The 11,458-nt window shown below is 52.9% G+C and overlaps 2 protein-coding genes across 3 annotated transcripts; one reads left to right on the forward strand and one right to left on the reverse strand.

Annotated features, from left to right (window-relative positions):
• The first annotated feature begins 2,281 nt into the window (after positions 1 to 2,281).
• LOC112882315 (aspartyl protease family protein At5g10770-like) lies at positions 2,282 to 4,809 on the forward strand. Of its 2 annotated transcripts, none has more exons than XM_025947342.1 (2): positions 2,282 to 2,579; positions 3,402 to 4,809. In XM_025947342.1, exons 1-2 carry the CDS (start codon positions 2,372 to 2,374, stop codon positions 4,637 to 4,639), a joined length of 1,446 nt encoding a protein of 481 aa, XP_025803127.1. In that variant the 5' UTR covers positions 2,282 to 2,371; the 3' UTR covers positions 4,640 to 4,809. The 2 variants fall into 2 exon arrangements, with proteins under 2 accessions (XP_025803127.1, XP_025803128.1); XM_025947343.1 differs by lacking the exon at positions 2,282 to 2,579 and adding an exon at positions 2,735 to 3,251.
• A 750-nt stretch (positions 4,810 to 5,559) lies between these two features.
• LOC112882316 lies at positions 5,560 to 6,121 on the reverse strand. The gene has a single exon (XM_025947344.1). It carries the CDS (start codon positions 6,033 to 6,035, stop codon positions 5,700 to 5,702), a length of 336 nt encoding a protein of 111 aa, XP_025803129.1. The 5' UTR covers positions 6,036 to 6,121; the 3' UTR covers positions 5,560 to 5,699.
• Positions 6,122 to 11,458: the final 5,337 nt, after the last annotated feature.

Below are 11,458 nucleotides of genomic sequence, written 5' to 3' on the forward strand. Positions count from 1 at the left end.
GATGCAAAACCGATAATACTTCCCCAAAAGTCCAAACGTGAATTTTGTTAGGAAAAAAGGTCAAAATGTAAAAAGTACGGGTCGTCGGGCTGCATGGTTTTTTTGCACAAGGCGGCCCAGCACGTTTTTTTTGTACTTGTACGACGGTTAGGAGCATAGCAACTAACAAGCTCATGCTTAAAAAAATTGCAAGCTCTTTCGGATGCGCTTTTCTTCTGCACTGATCTCCGCAGATAAAATATTTGCTGGAGATAAATCATATCATACAGATCTTAATGATGCCAGCCTTTTCAGACTAGCGCTCGTCTACTGATGATATCATGTCTCGGTACGCCGTTCACTAACCGAAAATACCAAATAATGTATGGACGTACACAATTACTCCCTCCGTCCAAAAAAAATGTAGTTTTCGGAGTTGGGCATGGAAATTAAGGAGCTGGGTATGAAAATTAAGGAGATATAAAAATATAGAGAGTGCATATAAAACAAGAAGGGGTAGAGATAGAGTTGGAAAGAAAAACTACATTTATTTTGCGATAAATTTTAAATCCTCAAACTACATTTATTTTGTAACGGAGGGAGCACCTTATTACTAATAAGGGCCAGTTTGGTAGAGCTCCGGCTGATTCTGATTCTCTGTGGGAGCTGATTCTCTAAGAGAAGTGATTCTGTGGCTGAAGGTGATTCTCTTTGATTCTCTAGCATAAACTCTTAAAATTAGGATGGAGAATCACTTCACAGAATCAAGAGAAGCTACTTTTTTCAGCTCCCAGCCTCTTAGTTCATTTCAGAGAATCACTCCACAGAATCAGCAGAGAATCACTTCTCTCTGAAAAACTGTTTGGCAGAGCTCTTGCTGGATTCAGCAGAGAATCAGCTCTGGGAGCTCTACCAAACTGGCCCCTAAGTTTCGAGCACCTTCCTCAAGCGGGCCGGTTACGAATCTAATCATCTCCATCTCCAGATTAGAAAAAATGCGAAAAATCACTGGCCGTCCAGTGCTGTGGCGAGCTAGTCCAAGTAGGCCCTTTGGCGGTTAGGTACAGTTGCTTTTTGTAGCTCGATTTGTTTTGCGCAACCGCAGCCTGATTGGCCCAGCCCCTGCCTGCCATGGCAACCACGAGCAGGCGTTACTTTCCCTCCCTCGCGCTGTCGTCCATGTCTGACCTCTGACGGAACGCGTCAAAGACTCACGTGCTAAATCCGGGCTCGAGTCACAATCCTATTGTTACACACCAACAAAAAGCGGCGTCCCGGCCGGCACGCGCGCGTAAAATGCACTCGCCTGTCAGGCAACCGATGAGCACCGGCACGGTCGCACGTCCGGTCCGTCGTCGCATTCTAGAAACGCATGCATGGCCAGCCCACATCATCAAGTGCGGTCGCTCACAATCATCATCAGGTCGCTGTCGCCGGTCATGTCGTGGTGAATGGAACCGCTGCCTGCACGGAGCCACTGACCCACTGCTCGCTCGTAGCGCGGCTCCTCCCTCCGGAGTCTCGGAGCCATGATGATTTGCTTCGTCACGATCGCAAGCGCCGTGGCGGGCCTCGCTGGATCCGCGCGAACACGGCGCATCGGCGCGGGTAGAGCCGGCCGGCGGCCCACCCCTGCGCTGCACGTAGGCCTTTTTCCTACTTCGTGGTGCGCGACAAGGGAGAAAGCTACCTCCATCATCGGTTCGGCTGTCCGTCGCACGCACCACTCGCCACCACCGGCCGGTTGCACGACGAGACGTGGTGGCCGTCGTCGCTGTCGACGACGATTTGGTTCGGCGCCCTCCCGAGTGGTGGTGATGTTTTGTGTTGTTTTCTCCTCCTACCCGCCCCGGTCTAACCAAATCAGCAGGGCCGCGAAAGAGTTGAGTGTGGGAACGGACCGGGGGACTCGCCGTCAGGTGCGAGGGTAAAAGCCGACGTCGGCCTGCCAGCCCGCTTTCAGTGCTTCGGCGGTAGTGGCGCGTGCTCGCTGACGACGACCGCGTCTGGTGAGTCGTCGCCGCCGCCCCGTCTCGTCCGGCCGGTTCGGCCTGCGCATCGGTCCGTCGTCGCACGGGGGGGGGGGGGGGGGGGGGGGGGGGGGGAGGGGGCTGTCCCAGCGCGCGCGTGTGGCGGCGCTGCCTAATTTTTCTTCCACATCCACGGCCGTAGACTTTGGCGCGGTGCGGGCCACGCCGCACGACGGTGCCGGTCGCGCGGCTAGCCTAGCCAACGCTCCACCAGCCCACCACTATATATAAGCAGCGGCGCACCGCTTCGTGCCCATCGTCCCTCTCGAGCGCACTCCGATCATATCATTGGAGTGGTTAGCGACTGAACGAGCGAGCGCGTGATAGGCTGATAGCAGGTGGATAACTCGAGAGCAGCTCTCATGGCGCCCGCGACGCGGCGCGCTCCTCTGTCTCGTGGCCCTGGCAGCTGCCTGCTCGCGGCTGCGCTGGCGCTAGCGGTCCTCGCGTCTCCTGCCCGCCTCGGCGCGTCGGCGGCGGCGGATGGGAGCAGCGGCGCCCCCGACTGGCACGTCGTGAGCGTCAGCTCGCTGCTGCCGAGCGCGGTCTGCACGGCTGTGGGTGCGAGAGGTAGGGTTCGTCTCGTCCGATTTCTTCGCGCGCTGTCCCTTTTGCCTTTTTCGGTGTTGAGTGTTGACAAAACTGCTCGGTGTGTTTCTCTTCCCCCCCCCCCCCCCCCCCCCAATCCAAAGTATGGTAGGTTAGCAGCGCGATGATGCGTGGAATGAAAAAAAACACCAATAAAAAACAGGCTATACAGTTGATACGAGGACGCTTATCAGTTACACATCGGTGCCATTTTCTTAGTCCTAGTACAAAAGATTAACGCACAGCAGTTTGAACTTTTAAGCACTAAATTTTGATACCAGGGTATCTTGCGACGGGAAGGTACTAAACTGTATTGGTCCCATGCTGACTGTTTTTTATGTTTTTGCGTGGCTGTATGGTCTCTGTTCCGAGAGAAAACGTCAGGTATCCTACACGGCATTCCTACTGCTTCCTAGGGACTGTTAGTCAATCTAGTACACACATGCCAAAGTCAAAAAAGGAATGCATTTTGACAAGCTGGCCGTGTGGCACATTCGCATCGCACTACTACCCACCGCTGTTAGGTACCCAAATAGTAAAAAGGGGAGTTTCTTGATCTGACCACCCAACCGTAGAACATGCATGCGCTCCCAAGAAATTTCAGCCGTTGGGTTGGGTGCCTTGTTACCCGAAACAATGACGATGATGCCCCTGGTAAGCACCCAAACGTATCTTGTAGCAGCTCAAAAATTCTCTTGTATGATGAAATGCAAGATTGGGATATAAAAATACCGGACTAGAAACATATTCGGATGTCACCCGAAACACCTGCTAATTTTTATCGTTCGTGGTATCTCGCGGCAGCGTCCAACTCGTCGTCTCTCAGCGTCGTGCACCGGCACGGCCCGTGCTCGCCGCTGCTGGCTCGGGCCGGCGGCGCGCCGTCCCACGCGGAGATCCTGGACCGGGACCAGGACAGGGTGGACTCCATCCACCGCAGGTCGTCGGCGGCGGTCCACACGGCCCGCGCCTCCAAGGGCGTGTCCCTGCCGGCGCGCACGGGCGTGTCCCTCGGCACGGGCAACTACATCGTCTCGGTCGGGCTCGGCACGCCCCGGCGGGACTTCTCGGTGGTGTTCGACACCGGCAGCGACCTGTCGTGGGTGCAGTGCAGGCCCTGCAACGGCTGCTACGAGCAGCAGGACCCGCTCTTCGACCCGGCGCAGTCGTCCACGTACGCCGCCGTGCCCTGCGGCGACCCGCAGTGCCGCGGGCTCGACTCGTGGACCTGCGCGTCGTCGGGCAGCAGGTGCCGCTACGAGGTCGTCTACGGCGACCAGTCGCAGACCGACGGCAACCTCGTGCGTGACACGCTGGCGCTGGGGCCGTCCGACGCGCTCCAGGGGTTCGTCTTCGGGTGCGGCGACGACGACTCCGGGCTGTTCGGCAGGGCCGACGGGCTCGTCGGCCTCGGCCGCAACAGGGTCTCGCTGGCCTCGCAGGCGGCGGCCAGGTACGGCGCGGGGTTCTCCTACTGCCTGCCCTCGTCTCCGAGCGCCGCGGGGTACCTGTCCCTCGGCGGCGCCGCGCCGTCCAACGCGCAGTTCACGGCGATGGTGGCCCGCGGCGACACGCCGTCGTTCTACTACCTCAACCTCGTCGGCATCAAGGTGGCCGGGCGGACGGTCAGGGTCCCCGAGGCCGTGTTCCGGGCGCCCGGCACGGTGATCGACTCGGGCACCGTCATCACCCGCCTCCCGGAGACCGCCTACAGGGCGCTCCGGGGGGCGTTCGCGCGCTTCATGCGCAAGTACAAGCGGGCGCCGGCGATGTCCATCCTGGACACGTGCTACGACTTCACGGGCTACACGACGGTGCAGATCCCGTCGGTGGCGCTGGTGTTCTCCGGCGGCGCCACCGTGAGCCTCGACTTCAACGGGGTGCTGTACGTGCCCAAGGTGTCGCAGGCCTGCCTGGCGTTCGCGTCCAACGGCGACGACACCAGCATCGGCATCCTCGGGAACACGCAGCAGAAGACGTTCGCCGTCGTCTATGACGTGGCCAACCAGAAGATCGGGTTCGCCGCCAAGGCCTGCACCTGATCGAGCGACTAGTCTATACTCTCTAGTCAAAATCACCGAGGCGGACGTTCGCCGCCGGTGATTTGATAGCACGATTCATACACGATACAGGGCAAAACGATGATCACGAGATGTAATGTGATGCGATACTGAAAGGAAATAAGCATCATCAAGCCCGAAAATCTGCACAAGATCGCGCATGTTCTCCTTCCTTTCCTTGCTCCCCAGCTCTTGATCGTCCCTATAAACTTGCTGCCCCCAAATGATCCCACTCCATCAGGCGTCAGCAAGCCCGCATCCTCGCTTCATGGTGCCTGCGCTGCCTCCTCTGCGCGATCGGGTCCTCCTTCCCGGTAGTGATGCCTTCCGCCGCCGCGGCCACTCCGAGGAGCTCCCTCGAGGCCATGCTGGAGACGATAAGGAAGCGCGACGTGCAGGCCGAGGATGCCGTGCCTTTCCTGCCGCCGCTGCCGGCGCGGCCGCGATGCCGCGGCCGGCCGCCCACTAATCCGACTCCAAGACGACGGTCGCTGCCTCCTGGGTTCAAGCTTGGAAATGGTGAGGCGGGCGTGGGTGCGGGTGCCGTGCCAGTTGACGAGGCAGCAGATGTCGCCACGGGCGGCGCCACTATCTCCACGGACGGGGCGGCCGCCGGCGTCGTCCACCCGGCCGTCAAGATCGCCGTCGACGATCCCAGGTCGCGGAACGCTGAGCCTCCACGCGTGCGCGCAGAGGGCAGCCGCGAGATGTCGGGCACCGAGCTGGAGCCTGCCCGTGGCAGGTGGTGGAGGTGCTTTTGATGCGTGTCCTGCATGTTACACGCCCGGCGGCGGCCAACCTAGCCTGCACGGCAGCACGGCAAAGCAGAGCCAGCTGATCTGCACTCTGCAGTGACCGTCGCTACGTCTTGTGAGTCAAGATTATTGTACAGCAACATCTGAAGTTTGGCCCATTATTTTAGTCGCAAGCCTGTTTATTCTTACACACTGAAAAGCACAGACACACTGACACGCTCATTCGTGTGCGGTGCGCATCAGCCAAACCACGCGCGCACTCGAGACATCCAGCCAAAAGCTAAAAGCTACGGCACGCCTTGGCGGTTGATGACGTCCGTGGACGCGTCCCCGCGGCGGCCGGCGTCGTCCTTTCCCGCCCCCAGTTCTCGCTGGGCCTGGACTTCGATGCGGCGCTCCGGCCTCGCCACGGGGACGGCGGTGCCCGGGACGGTGGGCGCGTCGGTGCCGGAGCCGCCGTGGGGCACGTCGGAGACCGGGAGGTGGCCCTGCGCGCCGTAGCCGCGCATCTTGTAGTCCTCCAGGCCCTCGTACCGCACGTACGGGCTCGTCTCCGTCGGCAGCTGCACCGCGTCGCCCTCGTCGGCGGCCAGGCGCTCCCGCCGCTCCTTGGCCGCCTCCATCGCCGTGGCCTGCTCTGCTGGCTCGATCCGCTGCGAGCTTTGTTTCTTCTCTTCGCTCCTGTGGATTAGGTTGCTCGCTCGCTCGCTCGATCCGTAGTGATCGCAACACAGCGAAGTCGCGCCACGATTTATAGCGCGTCCACGTGAGTTAGGAACCTAGAGCTACGCGCCACGGCCACCTCGCGAGTTAACGGGGCGACGTGGCGAACGACTGGTGCACGGGTGCGCTCCTTGCACACGTGCCCTGCAGCGAATGGGACACGGCGAGTTGTCGGCTAGTCGCATCCGCTCGAGGCTACCCTCGTCTCTTCCATTTTTCGGGTCCGGGGAGACCGGAGGAGTGCTTTCCCATCGCTCCATCAACCTCCGCGATTCGGATCACGAAGGGCTACAGAGCCGTCAATCCAATTCATTTCTTATATATTTTAAATTTAAAATTGTATAAGTATAAAATTAGAATCTAATCCTTTTTAAGATCTATTCTTAAATTATCTAAACTAAAAATTAAAATTGAAGATCCTTTACCACCCCTATACATTTATGCGTCACAAGTTTATTTTTCTCTGCAAAATATGATTTTGACTTGGTTAAAACAGAGTAGTGATTTTGAACCCTTGATCAACTGAGAATAGAGCGCAAACACGAATGATCTGCTCAGCACCTTCGACAAGATCAGCTAAGAGCAGCCGTGAACGGTTGATCGCCTAGCTTGGCCATACTTACCGGTGGCAGCACGGACAAATAACAACTAGATCGACAAAAGTAAGGCTCCAACTGCAATTGACATCCTCTAATTGACACCTCTGTAACAAAGAAGCTTACGCAGCATGAGACGATCATAAAACTTTGCAGGAGCATTTTTTTTATAAGAAGACCGGAGCATTTTGACTAGCAGCGGCGGCCGAGGATGGTTTTGCCCTTTGGGCCTCGGGGGCCTTTGCGTTTCAAGTATACGCTACGAGGTGGGCCTCTGTGTGGAATTGTGGCTCCCCAAATCTGGAGTGGAGACTCCATGTTTCCCTCTCTGACAGGAAAAAAACACAGGGGTTTGCATACTCGTACCTTTGGCATGCTAGTTGACAGCAAAACGGCGCTCATGGTATCGTGATAGCGTTAAGGTATTTCTGACAGGGAGATACGTACTTTCTAATCGTCTGTTTGCATATGAAATTTTTAGAGTATCTATTTAGGAATAGGTTTTACCCTACTATAAAACACGCTAAAGATCCATACTAAAAGTACTAGTATGAATATAATCTTATACTAATTTTAGCATCAGCACCGGATCATCTTCATGCCGGTACTTTTGAGCTAGGTCAAAAGATTCAGGGATCTTTTAGGGGCTGTTTGGTTTCTGGCCTGCGGCGCCACACCGCGCCGCACATCCCGCGCCGTAGGTGTGGCGGCTGAATCGGCCGCCGCACCTTAGGCACGGTGCGGCGCCATAGGCCAGAAAGCAAACACGCCTTTAGTACCAGATGGTAACACCATCCGCTACCTATGGCTAGACAGACAAAGGTAACGGTTGGTGTTCCCATCTGGTACTAAAGATTCCACCCACATTAGTACCTGGTACCTTTGTCTAAGCTTTAGATACCAGATGGTGTTACCACCCGATACCTAAAGGACTCCACAGGTTACTTCAAAAGTAAAGTGTCTCCCTTCCAATCACAATTGCTGTGCAAGTGAGATAGTAAGGGAGGTACGCATAAGGCAAGTGTGTCAGGGATAGATCCCCTGCGTATCACAAGGAAGCTACCCGTGAGGAAAAAGAAGTCTGATTCCTACTAGGATTCCACAGTAATCCTATTAGGACTCATACCTTATAATCCTACTAGTAACCCCGTCCCCTGGGATATATAAAGGAGGGCAGGAATACCTAGATAGGCAGAGAACCAGTGGAGAACCAACAGAGAGCAGCCAACAGACAACTCAACACCCAAGCGCAGGGCGCAATATACAACACCCCAAAACAGGACATAGGGTATTACGCTACTCTAGCGGCCCGAACCTATCTAAATTTGTGTCTCGTGTCCTTGCGTTCACCTTCAAGTTCCAGATCCGGCGACCCCTCACCAAATAATCACCTACCTTAGGGTATCTCTAAGTAGGCCGACAGTAAAAACACTGACAGATGGCGTCCACCGTGGGGCCGATCGTCGGGATCATTGGGCGAATTTGAAGAACCTCTTCATCAACATCAATCCACTCAAAGTGACGGATTGCTACTTCGTACGTATGCACCGGCGGATCGATTCATCGAGTTCGAAATCGGATCCTTCAGCGAACGGCTACATCGACCTTGACTACTCGGCTCAACTTCACCTCGCTCTGCAACGTCGATGCACCGCAGCCGCTGACCTCGACGACCTGGTTCAACTTCAGCTTGTGCCGCAATGTCCGCGCGCAGCAGCGACGAGTTCGACTGCTTCGACTTCGCAAGGAGGCTCGGCGGCCCGCCAGCGACTACTTCGACTTCGCGAGAAGGCTCGGCGGCCCGCCGGCGATCACTTCGACTTCGCGAGGACGATCGGCGGCCCGCCGCTGACTACTTTGACTACTCGTCTCAACCAGAAACTAGTCGAGGACGAGCTTCACAGCAACGACTACATCAACTACTCGTCTCGACTTGAAAACTAGTTGGAATCGACTCCGACTAGTCGAGCTTCATCAACAAACTGTCGCAGCTCCATCAACGAGCTCCACGGCTTCGTCAACATTCATCCACGAATTAAGCCAAGTGACTTATACCTTTTTCGACTTATTCTTCACAAGATCGGCTACCTTTCTGGGTATGCCTCTCGACGGGCATGAAACCCTCGGGGGCTACACCATGATCGACTCCTTATCCGTGTACGACTCTCGATGGGCATTGAAACCCTCCAGAGCTACACTTCGTCGACTACTTTTTGCGCAACGCGCATTCATTCTGTCGCAATGTTGACTACTTTTGCGCACTGCGCATCCTCTTTTTCGCATGATGACTACTTTCTGCTCGTTGTCTCCTCTTAACGGTCGCTAATCTACTCAAGTAGAAAATGCCTTAATCCGTAAAATCTCGAGTCTCCAGTTATGATCTAAGCGACCCGTCCTGTATGAGCGAATGCTAGAGACCTAAACGACTCGTACATGATATGAGCGAAGGCAATAGACCTAAGCGACTTGTACATGCTATGGGCGAAGGCTAAACTGGGACAGGTGAACGTAAAGGGTGGACTACTCGGGAGATTTAAATGGCCTAAAAAGAGCTCAACACAGCAATTTTTACACCGAATAAATTTTAGTGTGTTCACATTATTACTGAGTACTACTCGGTATCTTCGCATTATGCTACATAATGTATGCATTGTCTTTTTTTAGATCAAGCTTCAGCAACAACCTTCCAGGCAACATGGCGTGCCATCACAGTTCCGCTAGTTCCCACGCTCGGAGGCTGGGCGATGCACACTACTCGACATGGCTCTTTCGGCTCTCCTGGCTCGTAAGCTCGGGGGCTGAACGTCACAAAACTACTCAAAGATGACTCGTATGAAGACTAAGAGTGCAGAAGAAATCCTAAGTCATGCGTGGTTAAATAAACCAGCGGGAGGCTCAATTTCACTGTGCAGAAAGTGAAGAGTTTTTCTCGAGATTTCAGAGTAACACCAATGCTACAATTCTTGGATCCTTTTTCCGAACCTAAGGGTTTTGGATTCAAGGCTCGGGGGCTGCAGGATACGTGTCATCGACTATTTATTTTTTGAATGTACTCGAAGGATAAGAAAAGAAGATTCAAGACTAATTTGATCCTCAGCTTGATTTTTCAATTCAACCTAAGGCTCGGGGGCTACTCCATATGAAATGCGATTTTCCATCGCACCCCATGTAAAAGAAGACTTGAAGGTATTCGGAGCATGAGCACCTCATAGCCTTGATGCAACCAAGGAAGTACTCGAAAAAGACCTTCAAGATGGAGTTTCAGAAGAAGCCAAAGACTACTTCAGAAGTACTCGAAATACCTGCAGTACTCGGCTATGAATAGCTCGGGGGCTTGTTAGGGATAGATTCCCTGGGTACCGCAAGGAAGCTACCCATGAGGAAAAAGAAGTCTGATTCCTACTAGGACTCATACCTTGTAATCCTACTAGGACTCATACCTTGTAATTCTATTAGGAACACCATCCCCTGGGATATATAAAGGAGGGCAGGCATACCTAGATAGGCAGAGAACCAGCGGAGAACCAACAGAGAACAGCCAACAGGCAACTCAATACCCAAGCGCAGTGCGCAATATACAACACCCCAAAACAGAACGTAGGGTATTACGCTACTCTAACGGCCCGAACCTGTCTAAATTTGTGTCCTGTGTCCTTTCGTTTACCTTCAAATTCTAGATCCGGCGATCCCTCACCAAATAATCACCTACCTTAGGGTATCCCTAGGTAGGCCGATGATAAAAACACCGATAAAGTGGTTGCGGGCTTGAATTCCAGCCACCACACACGCGCATATTTCGCGTGAAAAAATTGCGTGACTTGAGACTTCAATGTGTGTGGGTGTGGGTCTCTTTCTAGGTTTAATATATTTTTTTTGAAAAAAATCTTTGGTACCAGGTGGTTCCTTCACCCATTACTTACAAGCTCTAGACACTCTATTTTTAAGTTTATTTAGCAAATCTTAAACTATCGTAATATTGGAATATGGGACTACGACTTCAGGTGACCTTTTTACAAAACTACAAGTAAGGCGGAGCCAGAAATCAAATTTAGTGAGGTCGAACTAAGCCATATCAAATCAATGAATAATAAATCTATCTATAACGGTATCTATAATGTTGGCGTCAGTAAAAAACTACACTAGATACTTTTTCATACTACACTAGATACTTTTTCATACTGAACAAGGATCAGGACGTAGGCTCCAATCGACAAACACGAGAAGCAGCTCTTCTGAACGCACTCATATAAAATACGCTGCCGCGTGACACAGTTTCAAACAAGCTCAATAATAATTGTGGTCGTAGAATATATAGTATGATAGAATATTTATTTCTATTGTAATATAGTATGGATAATTATATTTTACCGATGTTAACAGATGGCCAAAAGATGAATAAATTGATAGTGCTTTTACAGTTTTAGCATAATACGTAGCTTGTCTATACAAAAATTAATTTTTATGTCTGGTAAATAGAATAGTAGAACATGCTATTTATATCTATAAAATTCTAGCAGTGCTTGGTTCTAATGATTGGAAGTTCTAATTATTAAAAAGGAGACCTAAATAATTTATAATTAATCTAAATCAGTAACCTAAGCTTGTTTATCTGGATCATTAGACGGCTATGGCCCCTGCCCGTCCCGCCTCTGCCACTGACTACAAGGACTTCAGCCCCTTGATAACTAGAAGTTCTAGTCTCTCATAAATAAAAAAACAAACTAGAA

The sequence above is a fragment of the Panicum hallii genome, chromosome 2, assembly GCF_002211085.1.
Source record: "Panicum hallii strain FIL2 chromosome 2, PHallii_v3.1, whole genome shotgun sequence".
Taxonomy (NCBI): Eukaryota; Viridiplantae; Streptophyta; class Magnoliopsida; order Poales; family Poaceae; genus Panicum; species Panicum hallii.